This window comes from Arachis hypogaea, chromosome 2 (assembly GCF_003086295.3).
Source record: "Arachis hypogaea cultivar Tifrunner chromosome 2, arahy.Tifrunner.gnm2.J5K5, whole genome shotgun sequence".
Lineage (NCBI taxonomy): Eukaryota > Viridiplantae > Streptophyta > Magnoliopsida > Fabales > Fabaceae > Arachis > Arachis hypogaea.
In genome coordinates, this window is record NC_092037.1 from 85,751,610 (window position 1) to 85,764,971 (window position 13,362).

Below are 13,362 nucleotides of genomic sequence, written 5' to 3' on the forward strand. Positions count from 1 at the left end.
TTTTACTCCGTCTTATTTTGTTAAAAAAAAAGTTATAATAGAAGCATATAAAAATGTTTAGAGTGATTAATAAAGAGTAAATAATATCAAGACTTTTTTAATCTAAATATGTGAATTTTTCGCACTTCTCGTGAGAAATAATATTTTTTGAATATAATCATTATTATATTGTATGTCAAAATATTATTTATTTCCGGTTAAAATGATATGTAAGAGGAATCACTCAAATAAAAATATCAAAAATGTTTTTTTTTTTAAAAATACTTTTAAATAATTAAAATTTTAACACATATAACCGATTAAATTGTGTTATTTTTATTAAAATTAGACAGGACAAATCAGTTTCTTATATACTATATTTAACAATGGATAAATAACATGTCAATATATAACCATACAATGATTATATTCAAAGACATGTTTTTCATTTCATCTACTTACAATGATGGAGGAAATATGAAACACCAAAATTAAAATAAAAAAAATGTGGAAATGCACCATCAAAGTTCAATAAGACCAAAAGCATTTCACTCTATCCAAGCCTGTTCCAATGCTTTATGCTTGACATCATCATCTGTGCAATCACTTGCCTCTGTTTCACAAGGTGGAACCTCATCATCAAATTCTGTTAATGTTGGAACTAAGTTCTCAATTTCACATCCATAGTCCTTTCCTTTTCTATCAATGCTAAGAAAATCTGTCAAAATCACTCTATTAATGTTACTATTATTATTATTGGTCATTGATGATTTTCCTCCCTTTGCAGGGCAAATAACCCCTGCTTTTGGTGTTCCAAGACCTGATTTATTATTATATGATGTTGTTGGGACATATGGAACTGAAGAAGTATGATTGTTGTGAGTGATCAAACCAAGTTTTGGGAGCATTGAGAACTGATCTGAAGAATGTTTGGTCAAGTCATCCACATAGAGCACATCATCAATTCTTGCAACAATATTTGAAGCCAAACTCTCTAGTACTCTAGAGTAGCTCTCTAGAATTGATTTCCCAACATCCTATAATACAAAACAATTTGAAGTGTGGTCAAAATTTTAATACATATAGCATATCCACTATTTAAAAAGTATAATCCACAAAATAAATTATAAGAAACTCTTGGGGACAATAATTTTTAGTATTTTTTGTTATTATTTGACTATTATAAATATCAAATTATTTGTAACAAATAAATTTTATTAATTCATGTGTGTAAAATTCCTATAAATATGGAAGCAAATTATTACTAACCAAGTATTAGCTAAATATAATAATATTTGTTGGACATATAGGATTGTTTATAAATCATATAAGTAGAAAGTTTATAATTTTTTAAATCTCAGAAAAAAATCAAACTATGATTTTACGAAGAGAGAGGAGGTAGATTAAACTTTGCCAAACTTTGTTCTAATTTAAAATATATAAATATAAAACTATTGCAAAAATCAATTGTTAACATGTAGCTTTGTATAAGATTGATTAGAACAATACTAAAAACAATCAATCTTATGTGTGTATATTAAAGATTAGTCATCGATCATACATCATACATCGTATATAGAAATATGTATTTGGCATCTTTTAATTTTTTTATTTTACTACTATAAACAAGTTTTATTATTCGTGTAAGATTTGATTATTCTACTATGATAAATTTAATTATTTAGTTAAAAAATATATAAATCAATGTGTAAATATAAAAAAAAAAACATAATGACTAATTTGATGTGTAATTTTAATAAGCATAGAGTATTTTTATATGAAAAAGGAGTGAATATTACTATTCTAAAATTTATAATATCATTCCGAATTTGAAAGAGAGAAAGTACCTTCAATACAAAACTATTTATATCAAGATTTTATTAAATCGGCAGTAAATTATTAATTTGGGAGTGATTGAGTGAAGTTAATAGGTAATACGAACCTTGTTGCATTGGATTTTGCATGTATCTAATGCAGTTTGAGGGAGAGCAGGAAAACGGTGCTTCAAGGAGAGCATAAGAGTTTCTGCTCTCTCTATAAGCAATTCTCTCTTGTCACCTTCAAGGATTAGATCCTTGAACATCTCCCATGAAGATCTTGAACTGTATCTGGTGGCGCGATTCGGAAACTTCGAGTTGGTCTTCTTGTGCCAGATATAAACTGAAGCCTCAACTCTGTTGGCAACCTCTATTGCTTGATGCTCAGAACATACATCAAGGCACTCTAACAAACACTCTGGAGAAAAATTCTCTGATGTAATGTACCTATAAATTACATCTCCCAAGCTGCCTCTTGCTGTCTGAAAACAAAAGAACAATAATCTCAACATTATGTTGTATTTTCCATAATCTCATTGAATCACAAAGTTTGAGTTAATATAGAAGGATAGTGTATAAACACAGTACGAAAGTTGAATACAAATACAATACAGAACGTAAATTGAAAACTGTTAGATGACAATTTAATCAAATCTGTCAAATCATCTCACGATCTTTAGCTATCACAAAGCTATGAAGTTTAAGGTATAGAATTAGTATTTGTGGATGATACTATGATGGATGATTCATATCACACCTTTGGAAGAGAGTCCAAATATGCATGAGGAACCTCCATTTCAGCAAGAGTGGTGCTGTTAATAGCCATGGCAGCTTTGAGTATTTGGTTTGCGCAATCGCGCTTGTGCTGCAACTGCTTTCTTGAATTCTCGTGTAAGCCATAGGGTGGAACTTGAGGAACAGGAAGCCACCATTTCTCCTCTTGTCGCTGCACCACTTTTCGAAAAGAAGCCGAACCGTCATCCGTGTCCGGTGCAAGAACACCTTGCTCTACATACCTGAACTCAGCATTGATGAAACCATCTAGTATTTCCTATGAAAATCCAAAAAGAAGAAGAAAACTAGAATGGATTATTTTGAAATAAAATTGATTGGTGTTCGTTGAAATGCAATCAAGAAATCTTACAAGAAGCATGTTATCTAATTTTCGCAGAGCAGGAAGATTGACATAAAGATCTGAACGTGGTCTGCAGGTCATGACCTGTTTCACATTTGAGAGTTAATCAAACGGAATTTACTTTTTGAAGCAGAGTATTTTTAAGCATAAATTACCAAAGAATTGTGTTACATATACATTTTCTTTTTCTTAAATAATAAGTAGATTCGTTCTCTTTATCATTCGATAAAACTTTAGACTTAAATCAAGCAAGTCCAACACGCTATCCAATGATAAAGAGAATGAATACTAAAAGGAAAACAATTTTTTTTGTTTTTTTAGGTATCTTCCAAAACAAAGCGAATTAGAACTTCATTTAAGAGTTTATCCTGAGTAAACTAAAAGAAAAGCATATTATGATTATTTTTTGTGAAGTTGTGTTAGACCTCAAGCTTGGTTCCATCTGGAAAAGTTTGCCATGTAGGTTTCAATTCTACGACATGATCGGCGACGGAAAGTAGCCACTCTATCTCTCTTCTCCACATTGCTTTCTTCTCTGAAGTCAGGGGTTCCAATCTCCAGAGTTGTCCAAACAGGGTGGCTGCAGCAGATTATTCAGGAAATTCATACCTTAATAATTAGCAAGTTAAATAACAATTAGAAGCAGGAACATGGAAAAAACTTGTTTCAAATTCATACATACCACAAAGATTAGTTATGGCATTGGATATAGCCAAGGCTGTAGGGACACCATTTCCACAACCTGACATGTCTTCTCCGAGTAATAATTTTGCAAACCTCTCCTTCATCATCTCAACCTCCAACACTGACAATGAAAATTGAATTCTTTTAAGAAATATAATCCAACAAATTCTTTTTTAATATAAATTATCAAGGACGTTACTTCATCTGCCATTACATACATAAACACAAACAAAAACAGTTAATCGATGATAGCTGATAACAATTAGATAATTTGATATATTTAACGAAATAGCCGCTTTATTTTTTGGGTTACCTGAATGTCTTACTATACATAAAAGTTAAACTTGATTAGTTTATGCAAATAAATACAAAATTTCTCATTACCACAATCCTTTTTCTCTTCATCTTCACTACTTCCATTTGGACTTTGTGTGCAATTTGAGTCATCCATTTCTTGAACCGGAGACCCCATTGAAGGTGGTGAACATGAATGCTCCTCAGCACTACTTTGACCATTATGTTCTTTCTCAGATGACACAAATTCAGAGCCAGAACTGGATTCAGCAGCAAAAGTAGTCTCATTTTTGCAACCATTCTCATCACATTCTTCATTCACTTCAGTAACTACAATCCCTTCAACAACTTCACTATTATTGATCTCCATTGTAGCTTTCCCTTCTTCAAGAAAACCCGGATCGGAATCGAAGACGGCGTTGTTGTTTATCAGCATGCCATTGTAGTACATAGTAGGCCTCCCCTTCATGAAATGCAAACTCTCAAGAAAATGAGACAACAAACAAAACCTCAAAACTGAAAATGGGTTTTGTTTTTTGTTGGGTGAAGGCACTATCACCTTCCATAAGTCGTTAGCGGTGTTTTTGAAAGTGAAGGGTAGATAGAAAGAAAGATTGGTGGACCATTTTTGTGTGTGAGTGCTTATTATTACTTATATGTCAAGGATCATTGAAGTGAAACTCAAATTTCATGATTCATTATGATTACTCAAGGATTGCTCTCATAACATATGATCTGATGAGGCGCACAAACTTCCATTCTTCAACTCATTTCCATACCAGAAATTCTTATGCCGTTTTGGAGGGACATATATATTGGGTTAATCCTAGTAAGTGTTTAAATTAGTGGTAGATTATATTGTAAACAATTATATATTTGAGATCTAAAATATCTTTTTTCTAAAGATATTTTTAGTAATTAAAATTTAATCCATATAATCGATTAAATCGTGTTATTTTTGTCAAAATTAGGTTAGACAAATTAATTTGACCGAAAAAATGGTGAATCAAATTTTGACTAGTCTAAATTAATATTTTTTTTATAAAAAATTATTACAATACCTTTATTATAGAAAACTATTATTAATTTTGAGAATCCTAAATTTTAGTAATTTACTTGTCGTCATAAGATTAGGATTTAAATTTTTCAAAAAAAAATATATATATATATTTTAGTTATTTTCTATAATAAAGGTATTATAATCATTTTTTATAAAAGAATAAATTTAGACTAGTTCAAGATTTGATTCACCATCTTTTCGATCAAATTAATTTGTCTAATCTAATTTTGACAAAAATAACACAGTTTAATCGATTATATATACTAAATTTTAATTATTATTAAACATCTTTAAAAAAAGACTTTTTAAATATTTTTATCTGAGTAGCTCCCATATATTATCTATCTTAATTGTCGTAATAAAAATCATACATGCACATAAAAAATAGTCACCAAATAAGTAATTATATATTTATGTATATTATATATAAAAATTTACTGAAAACTGTTTACATATATATTTGTTTTTATGTGAAGGTGTTAATTAAGATATGTTAGATAACAATTGTCAAATTATCTAACGATTTTTAATTAACAACTTCACATACATAAAAATAATTACATATAAATTTTTACATTTTTAACTCATTTTTAATATACATTTTGTATTTTATCATTTAATAACAACAAAAAAGGCTTTTTGTGTTGTTGGATCACCCTGAGAAACGGGAGAGATTTTGAAAAAGAATAAATAAGAGAATATAAAATAAGAATGAAAAAGTATATTTTAAACGTATATAAAGAGACACATCTAAAAAATATATCTATAAAGACATTTCTATTAAATCCAGCCATAAAAAAAGTATTTTTATTAAACACATTCACAAAAACACTTCTATTAAACACAGTTATAAATACGAGTTGGCAGATGTTGGCAGAAATGTTGTTGGTAACGTAGCAGGATTGAATAAGAATATATCACATGATTAATGGATTCCTCATTTTTTTTGGTAATGTTAGGGAGACAAAAAAAAGTAGCCAGAACTTGTCTTATTTAGCATTCATTAATTATCGCAACAATTAATGAATGCTAAATAAAAAAAGTTATGGCTATTTTTGACTGATTTTCTTTGGTTATCAAATATTTTCGTTTTTTATAGGTTAATTCTTTGTAATGCTCAAATTTACTACTATAACATGTGTTTGAAGGAGAAACTTAAAAGTCCCAAAATCATTTCAGTGGAATAATGTAGTTGTTCGTTGGAGAATTTATGAAATTATTAATGTTATTCACTAACATTTAGTGCTTTATTAATGAAATTACTTGCACGTAATTGAAGTATATTTAATCGGTTTACTGGAGATTAACTTTTCTTTAACTACCAATCAACAAGTTCTAAATAAGTAAAGATTAAAGAGAAAGAAAGAAGTATTTAAAGGAAGAGAAAGATGTCTCAGTTCTCAATTTTTTTTCCTCTCTTATTTAACATGTGTGCTTTTTCAAGAGAAATTATAACTATTTATTTTCATTTCTTTTTTGTTTATCACTTACAAATCTTATAAAATTTGTGGTTGTGATATGTGATTTATTATTAAGGTCGGAGTATGCAAGGATTTCTTATTTACTGATTATTTTAAAAGAATTTGTTAAGAGAATACATTATTAAATTGGTTAATTTTCGTATAATGAAGAAATAAATATTTAATGTGTTTCTAATGTATTTGTCGTATATCTTGACAAGAGAACAATCTTATTTCCTTGTAAATTCTTGTAATCACACATTCAGTATCAAAGACCTGTACCTATGACAGATGATGTAATTTGGCATGTTAAAACCATAAAATCTTGCGCGCTCTGTTTTTGAAAAATTTGAAGTTTACCTAATATTTTAGAAAAATACTAAAAAACTATCAGAATTTATTATTAAGTGCACGGTTATAAATTTATAATGGAGATAAATCATTATGCAAATTAAATCATAATGAAAAAATGATATTATAGTTAGTTTGAGTTAGTTGCAATTGAAGCCTGTTTAATTTGTAAGTAATAACATAATTTGTAACTTTCCTTGCAAGGCTTTCCCTAATATTAAAGCTTTTTTATTGTTATAAAAAGCTCAATGCTGGTTGTTCCAACAAATTGATGAGTAGTGAAAAAGACAAGAGATCCTATCAAAGGCTAACATAACAACTAGTTCGGTTAGGACTAAAACAAAGAAAAGAAAAGATAACTTCAACCTCAAGAATTGTATTAATGTCTTTGGTTCTCTATATGTTGCGTTTGTGACAATCACAAGTTCAGCATAGTCATTTTAATTAGAAAAGGCTCCATTTCAAAAGTTTCGAATGTAGAGAGTTAGTGGTTTATGGTCATTAATTTATTGAATGAATTGAACATGGATGATTGTTCTCGCTTCTATTAAATGTGCATCTTGGTCACGAAGAACAGCAACATATCGCGAATTGCAACAAGGCTGTGAAGCTGATAAATGAGAGACCAACTTGTACTTTTTATTTTTTTTTTGCTGAAATTTGAATATCAAACTGGAAGGAATAAATAGAGGGCTCTCTCAACTCAAATTTGAAGTAATTACTAATTTTAGTGGTTATTTAGCTTGCATAAAAATATGGGAAAGAATGAGGAACTAATGGAATATTTGTACAATGTATATAATGGAGGTTTAGAGAGTATTAGAGATATAACTATTAGTGTTATTAGCTGAAATTTTTTGAATGAATGGTATCATGACATGGTATTAAAACTTTAGATTCGAAAGGTCAAAAGTTTAATTTTTGGTGAATCCCAAAATCAGTTTAATCTTTTAAAAGATGTTTATTATCCCTAATACTCGGATGATTATTCTAGATAATATGGCTAACTCAATAGTCCATTATTTTTCTAGCAGGATCCTAAAAATATCTATATGTAAAGATGATAATTAAAATATTAACACGTATTATATTAAGTAATTTAGTTAAATATTCGAACCATCTAATAGTTTATAATTATTATCTTTACACATGTGAATATTCACTTTAATTTTTATGTATGGAAATGTAATTTTCGAACGATCAAGGCACTCATATTTTTTTCGTTTATTTAAAAAATAAATAAATAAAAGTATGATAACTCGTAATGCACCTATCTTAGCAGAGATGATTTTTCGACTAATGATTTGATTTGGTCCCTCGAATTTCAGGAATAACTCGATCTAATTCTTTAAATTTTAATTAATCTAAAATAGTCTCTAAATATGATGCTTGAATAATTCAAATATTACAATTATGAAAGGACAGTCTCTAATTCTAAATATTACAATCTTATAACATTCATCTGTACTATACATTTACACACAACACTAGAGGTTCTTATAAAAAACAAGTACAACTTTATTACAAGATAGTGAATGCGCCAAGGTTGAAAACCAAAAAATGTAACATTTTCAGGTCTGACAGAATTAGTGGAAGATTTAATTGAAATAAACAAAATAAATTAAAAAATTACTTGTTACCAAATTAGCTGCTCTTGGAAGTTGGAAGCTTGTGAAATACTAGAAATATTCACCGCACAATTAGGAACTTTAATTAAAACAAATGATACTCCAAAATAGCCTTTAATGATAAATTGGGTAATTCACCTAAAGAAATAAAATGAAATCTAATATTATTTGAATGTCTTAAATCAAATAAGATTACATGCATGTACTTATTCTATATTAATCGAAGTTATTAAACTCGATTTAAATTATTTCATATAAATCGAATTGACGTAAACTTTTAGTAAATCGAATGAATGAGTATCGAATTAGGATAAAACCTAGTAAATCAAAATAACTATATTCAATTTACTAGTGGAGTCACGTTGGGGAGTTTCAACCCATAATAAATCAAATGAAATTGCTTTTGATTTACTTCGAATTATTAAGACTAAGTAAATCGAGTCTAATAGATTCGATTTACCAAGGAGGATGAGCAATGCGAATCGAATTAAGGATGGTAAAATTCTCCGAGACGTGGAGATTCCTGTGGAGATTACCTCGAATGGAGATCCAACTGTAAAATTTTTTTCACATAGATGGGGACAGGACAAAATTTTCTCGAAGCAGGCACAAAAATCCAAGCAAAGATCCTCACCCCGTCTCCACTAATCCTCGAAATTCATAAATTTACTTAATTGTCCTTAATAGTTTTTCTCATATATGTTTTTTAGTCATTTCACATGTCATATATAGAGAAAGAGAGAAAGAAACCCAAAATTTCTAATCCTCACTTTCATAACCCTTCTTCAATTCATAGATCCCTAGCGTCGTCCATACTTCATCCAACCTCTCTACAGCCATCCCCTCGCCACTCTCCCGTGTCACCGTATTGTCACCCTCACCATTCTATCACCCTCACCGCGTAGTTCTCTATATTCGTGGCGTTTCTTTCCATAACTCTGTTGTCGTGTTTATTCTCCTCTCTGCTACCGCGTTCCTCACCTCGTCCATTGCTTTGTATTGTGGCTCGCCGTGGCATCTTCTATTACGTCATTTGAAAGAAGTCACCGTTTAAACTTTTTGTATAAAATCTTGCTATTTTTGTATATGATGAATATTTTTAACTTTATTCCTATGAAAATTAATCATTAGTCAAAACTAACAGGGAAATGGAAAAACGAGTTCCTACGAGAAATAGGGTCCTGTAGAAAATGGGGATGGAAAGCAATATTCTCCCATAACAGGAAACAGAAATGGGAGCAAATTTAGGGACGAGAATGGGAGTCCCGTCCTGCCCCCTTAACATCCTAAATCGAATTCTCTTAATTTGATTTAGAGTACGAGTCTAAGGTTATAATATTAACCGTTTGGGGTATTAATATTATTTTTTATTTTTTATTTTTTGAGTTCAATTATAAAATTAATAATTTTTAGTAATTATCAATCAATTTTTTTAATTATATTGTTATTATAAAGTTTAAATATTAAACTTTAAATTCTAATTTCTAATTTAAATTATGAATTTTAATTCAAACTCTAAATTCAATCTCTAAAATTAGAGGATTAAAAAATAATTTTATAATCTAATTTTTTATTATTTTTAATCGATACTTTTATCTATTAGTTTAATTTTTTTAGTCTAATAATCTGATAATATATTTTAAATTTATACTTTTAAATATTGCTAGTTAATTAATAATAAAAAATAATAAATTTTACTCAATATATGTGAACTACTAAATGATAAAAAATAGAAATTAATTCAAAATTTTTATTCTTACATTTTTTAAGCAGGCAGATTATATATAAACACTCATTAATTAAAAAGATTTATTGAGTATTCATTAATTAAATCTTCTAATGAGTATTCGTTAATTAAAAAGATTTAATGAATTTTTTATTTTTTAATAGTTTATATACATTGAGAATACTAGAAGATAGATAAAATTTATTATTTTTTGTTATTAATTAGCTAGCAATATTTAAAAGTGTAGACTTAAAATATATTATTAAATTATTAAACTAAAAGAATTCGACTAATAAATAAAAATATCGATTAAACCAATAAAGAACTGGATGGTAAAATTATTTTTTTATCCTCTAATTTTGGAGATTAAATTTAAAATTTAAATTAAAATTCTAAGAAGTTAGAATTTAAAGTTTAATATTTAAACTTTATGATAACAATATAATTAAAAAAATTAATTACTATTTATTAAAAATTATTAATTTTTTAATTGAACTCAAAAAATAAAAAAATAAAAAAATAATATTAATATCTCAAACTGTTATATACCTTAGACTTGTACATTGGCTCATCTTATTTAGTAAATAGAATCTATTAGACTCAATTCACTTGGTGTTAGTAATTCGAAGTAAATTAAAGCAGTTTCATTGGATTTATCAAGAGCTGAAACTTCCCAGGCCAATGTGACTAGCTCCACTAGTACATTAAATTAGTCACTTCCGATTTTTTAGGTTTTGTTCTAATTCGATGTTTATTCATTCGATTTACTAGATATTTATGTAAGTCGGATGTGCTCAATTCGATTTATATGGAATAACTCATGTTTAATAATCTTATTTGATCTTGAACATTGAAATAATAATGGATTTCATTTCATTTTTTTAGGTAAATTATTCTAATAAATTAGTTTTTATTTTTAAAAATATTAGATAAATTAATCTCTAATAAAAATAAAAAGAATAAACTAGTTTCTAACATTTTAAAAAAATTAATCCTCAATCTTTTAAAAAGAATACGGTTGGATTAAATGGTTAGGGATTCGTATTTATGAAAAAAATTACTCTGAACAACCATTAGAAAGAATTAATTATTAAAAAAAATTTTAATATCAAAATTATTAAAAAAGGTCAAAGTTTATAATATTTAAAAAAAAAGACTAAAATTTTTTTATAAAGAAACATATATATTTTAATTATTTTTTATTTATTTTTTGTAATTTTTATAGTAATAAATTCCATTTCTCCTAAAATTTTGACTATTTTTATAATGATTTATTTATTTTTATTTATTTTTTTATTTATACAGTCTTCCATCGTTTCTTCTTCTCATCTTCTCACGAGGGTATACTAAATTACTAATTAAATGTGATACTTAGATTTTTAATCAGATATATAACATAATTTTGTAATATTTTAAATTTTAATAATAATTTTAAATGTATTATCTCGTAAAAAATAATATTTTTTTAAATTTATCATAGATGTATATAACTAACCACATATTTAAGTATTTTTAATAATTAAATCTAATCAAGTTGGTCTAAATTTAACAAAAGTCATTTTTATCATACCAGCGTATACACACGTACATTTTAATAACGCAAAATATATCGTTCTTTGTCTTCATTTTTTCTTTCTCCTCCTCCTCCTCCTCCTCCTTCTTTCAAATTCGCGCACGTAGGTTCTTCTTCTTCTTCGCCTCTTTCGTTATCGTCATCACCAACAACACCAACATGTTGCTAACATCTTTATTGGTTATAACTTTTTCTGGTACCGTCATTAAATAACTTCGGTACATTTTTTAGTTTATTTTGGTTCATTTGTGAATTAATTTTAGTTTACTTGTGTGTTAATTGAAGTTCACCTAATGCTATTGATAACTATTGATCAAATTTTTTATTTCTTAAGTAATTTTGGTTCATTTCTTAGTTTATTTGAGATTTATTTGGATTCATAAATGAATTCGATGTGTTTGTGTTAATTGAAGTTCATTTGATACTGCTGATAAGTATTGACCAATTTTTTTAGCAAAGAAGAATAAAAATTATTTATCATCACTTTATTCAATTGCATTAAATTCTACTCTATTCCATTCAATTAGTTCAGATTTAAACAAGCAGTAAAAAACTCAATTCTAAAAAAAACACATCAAATTCATTTATAGATTCAAATAAACTTCAATTAAACTAAGAAATGAACTAATATTATTAAAGGAATAAAAAATTTGGTAAGACACAGATTTTTGATGGACACGGGAAGACACAGATGGATACGGAGACACTAAATTAGTGTACCTCCAATTTAATGAGACACTGAGACACAACTTGTGAGACACTAATTTTTTACTCTTTTATCCTTATTCAATTTTTAAATTTTCAAAATTTATCCTCTTATTTTCTCAAATATTTCTTTTTTTTTACTTCATCTTTTAAATTCTACAACCAAATTTATTTTTCTGTTTTTAAAAAAATTATACATTTAATTTTTTATTTATTTGAATTTTAATTAATTTTTGATAAATTTCGGACATTGATTTTCTCTTTTTTTTTTCAAAAAAAAATATATATTAATATTTAAATGATAATTTGAGATGATATTAGAAGAAAAAAAATATAGGAAGAAATAAAAATTTAATGGTTATGACATGTAGCCTTTGAGGTGATGGATGTGTAGTGGTGTTGGTAAAATTTGTGGTTGAATGAAATATTTGTGTCTTGTTTATTATTTTTACCAAACATAATACATAGACACAAATATTTTATGTCTATGTTTTTAGTGTCTGTGTCTTTGTGTCTACGTCTCATCCTATACATCAACTAAACGGAGCAAGTGAACCTCAATTAGCACACAAATGAACCGAAATTAGTTCAGAGATTTGAACAACCAGTTACAAAGACTCAATCACCAACAAAAATATATCGAATTTATTTCTGAATTTAAATGAACCTCAATTAAACTAAGAAATGAACTGAAATTAGTTAAGGAATAAAAAATTTGGTCAATACTTATCAACAGCATTAAATGAACCTCAATCAACACACAAATGAACCAAAATAAATTAAAAAATAAACACAAATTTATTTAATGATGGCATATGAGAAAATCAAAACTGATAAAAACATTTGTAAAATGTTGGTACTATTGGTGATGACGATAATGAAAAAGAAAAAGAAGAAGAAGAAGTCGTAACATTGGAGAAGAACCTACGTGCGTGAATTTGGAAGAATAA

At 27.4% G+C, this 13,362-nt stretch overlaps 1 protein-coding gene across 1 annotated transcript; it reads right to left on the reverse strand.

Annotated features, from left to right (window-relative positions):
* Positions 1-292: 292 nt before the first annotated feature.
* On the reverse strand, positions 293-4,690 carry LOC112748773 (rop guanine nucleotide exchange factor 7). Its single transcript, XM_025797017.3, has 7 exons — positions 4,000-4,690; positions 3,614-3,736; positions 3,357-3,511; positions 2,941-3,015; positions 2,554-2,847; positions 1,922-2,278; positions 293-1,016 (listed from the first exon to the last, which is right to left on the reverse strand). The coding sequence occupies exons 1-7, from the start codon at positions 4,376-4,378 to the stop codon at positions 528-530; spliced, it is 1,872 nt and encodes a 623-aa protein (XP_025652802.1). The 5' UTR covers positions 4,379-4,690; the 3' UTR covers positions 293-527.
* Positions 4,691-13,362: the final 8,672 nt, after the last annotated feature.

Coding starts and splice junctions, on each gene's coding strand:
- LOC112748773 (XM_025797017.3), bottom strand. CDS start 4,378: ATGAAGGGGAGGCCTACTATGTACTACAATGGCATGCTGATAAACAAC. Junction 3,737..3,999: donor TGAAGAGAAAAAGGATTGTG/GTAATGAGAAAT, acceptor TTTCATTGTCAG/TGTTGGAGGTTGAGATGATG. Junction 1,017..1,921: donor GCAAAATCCAATGCAACAAG/GTTCGTATTACC, acceptor TTTGTATTATAG/GATGTTGGGAAATCAATTCT.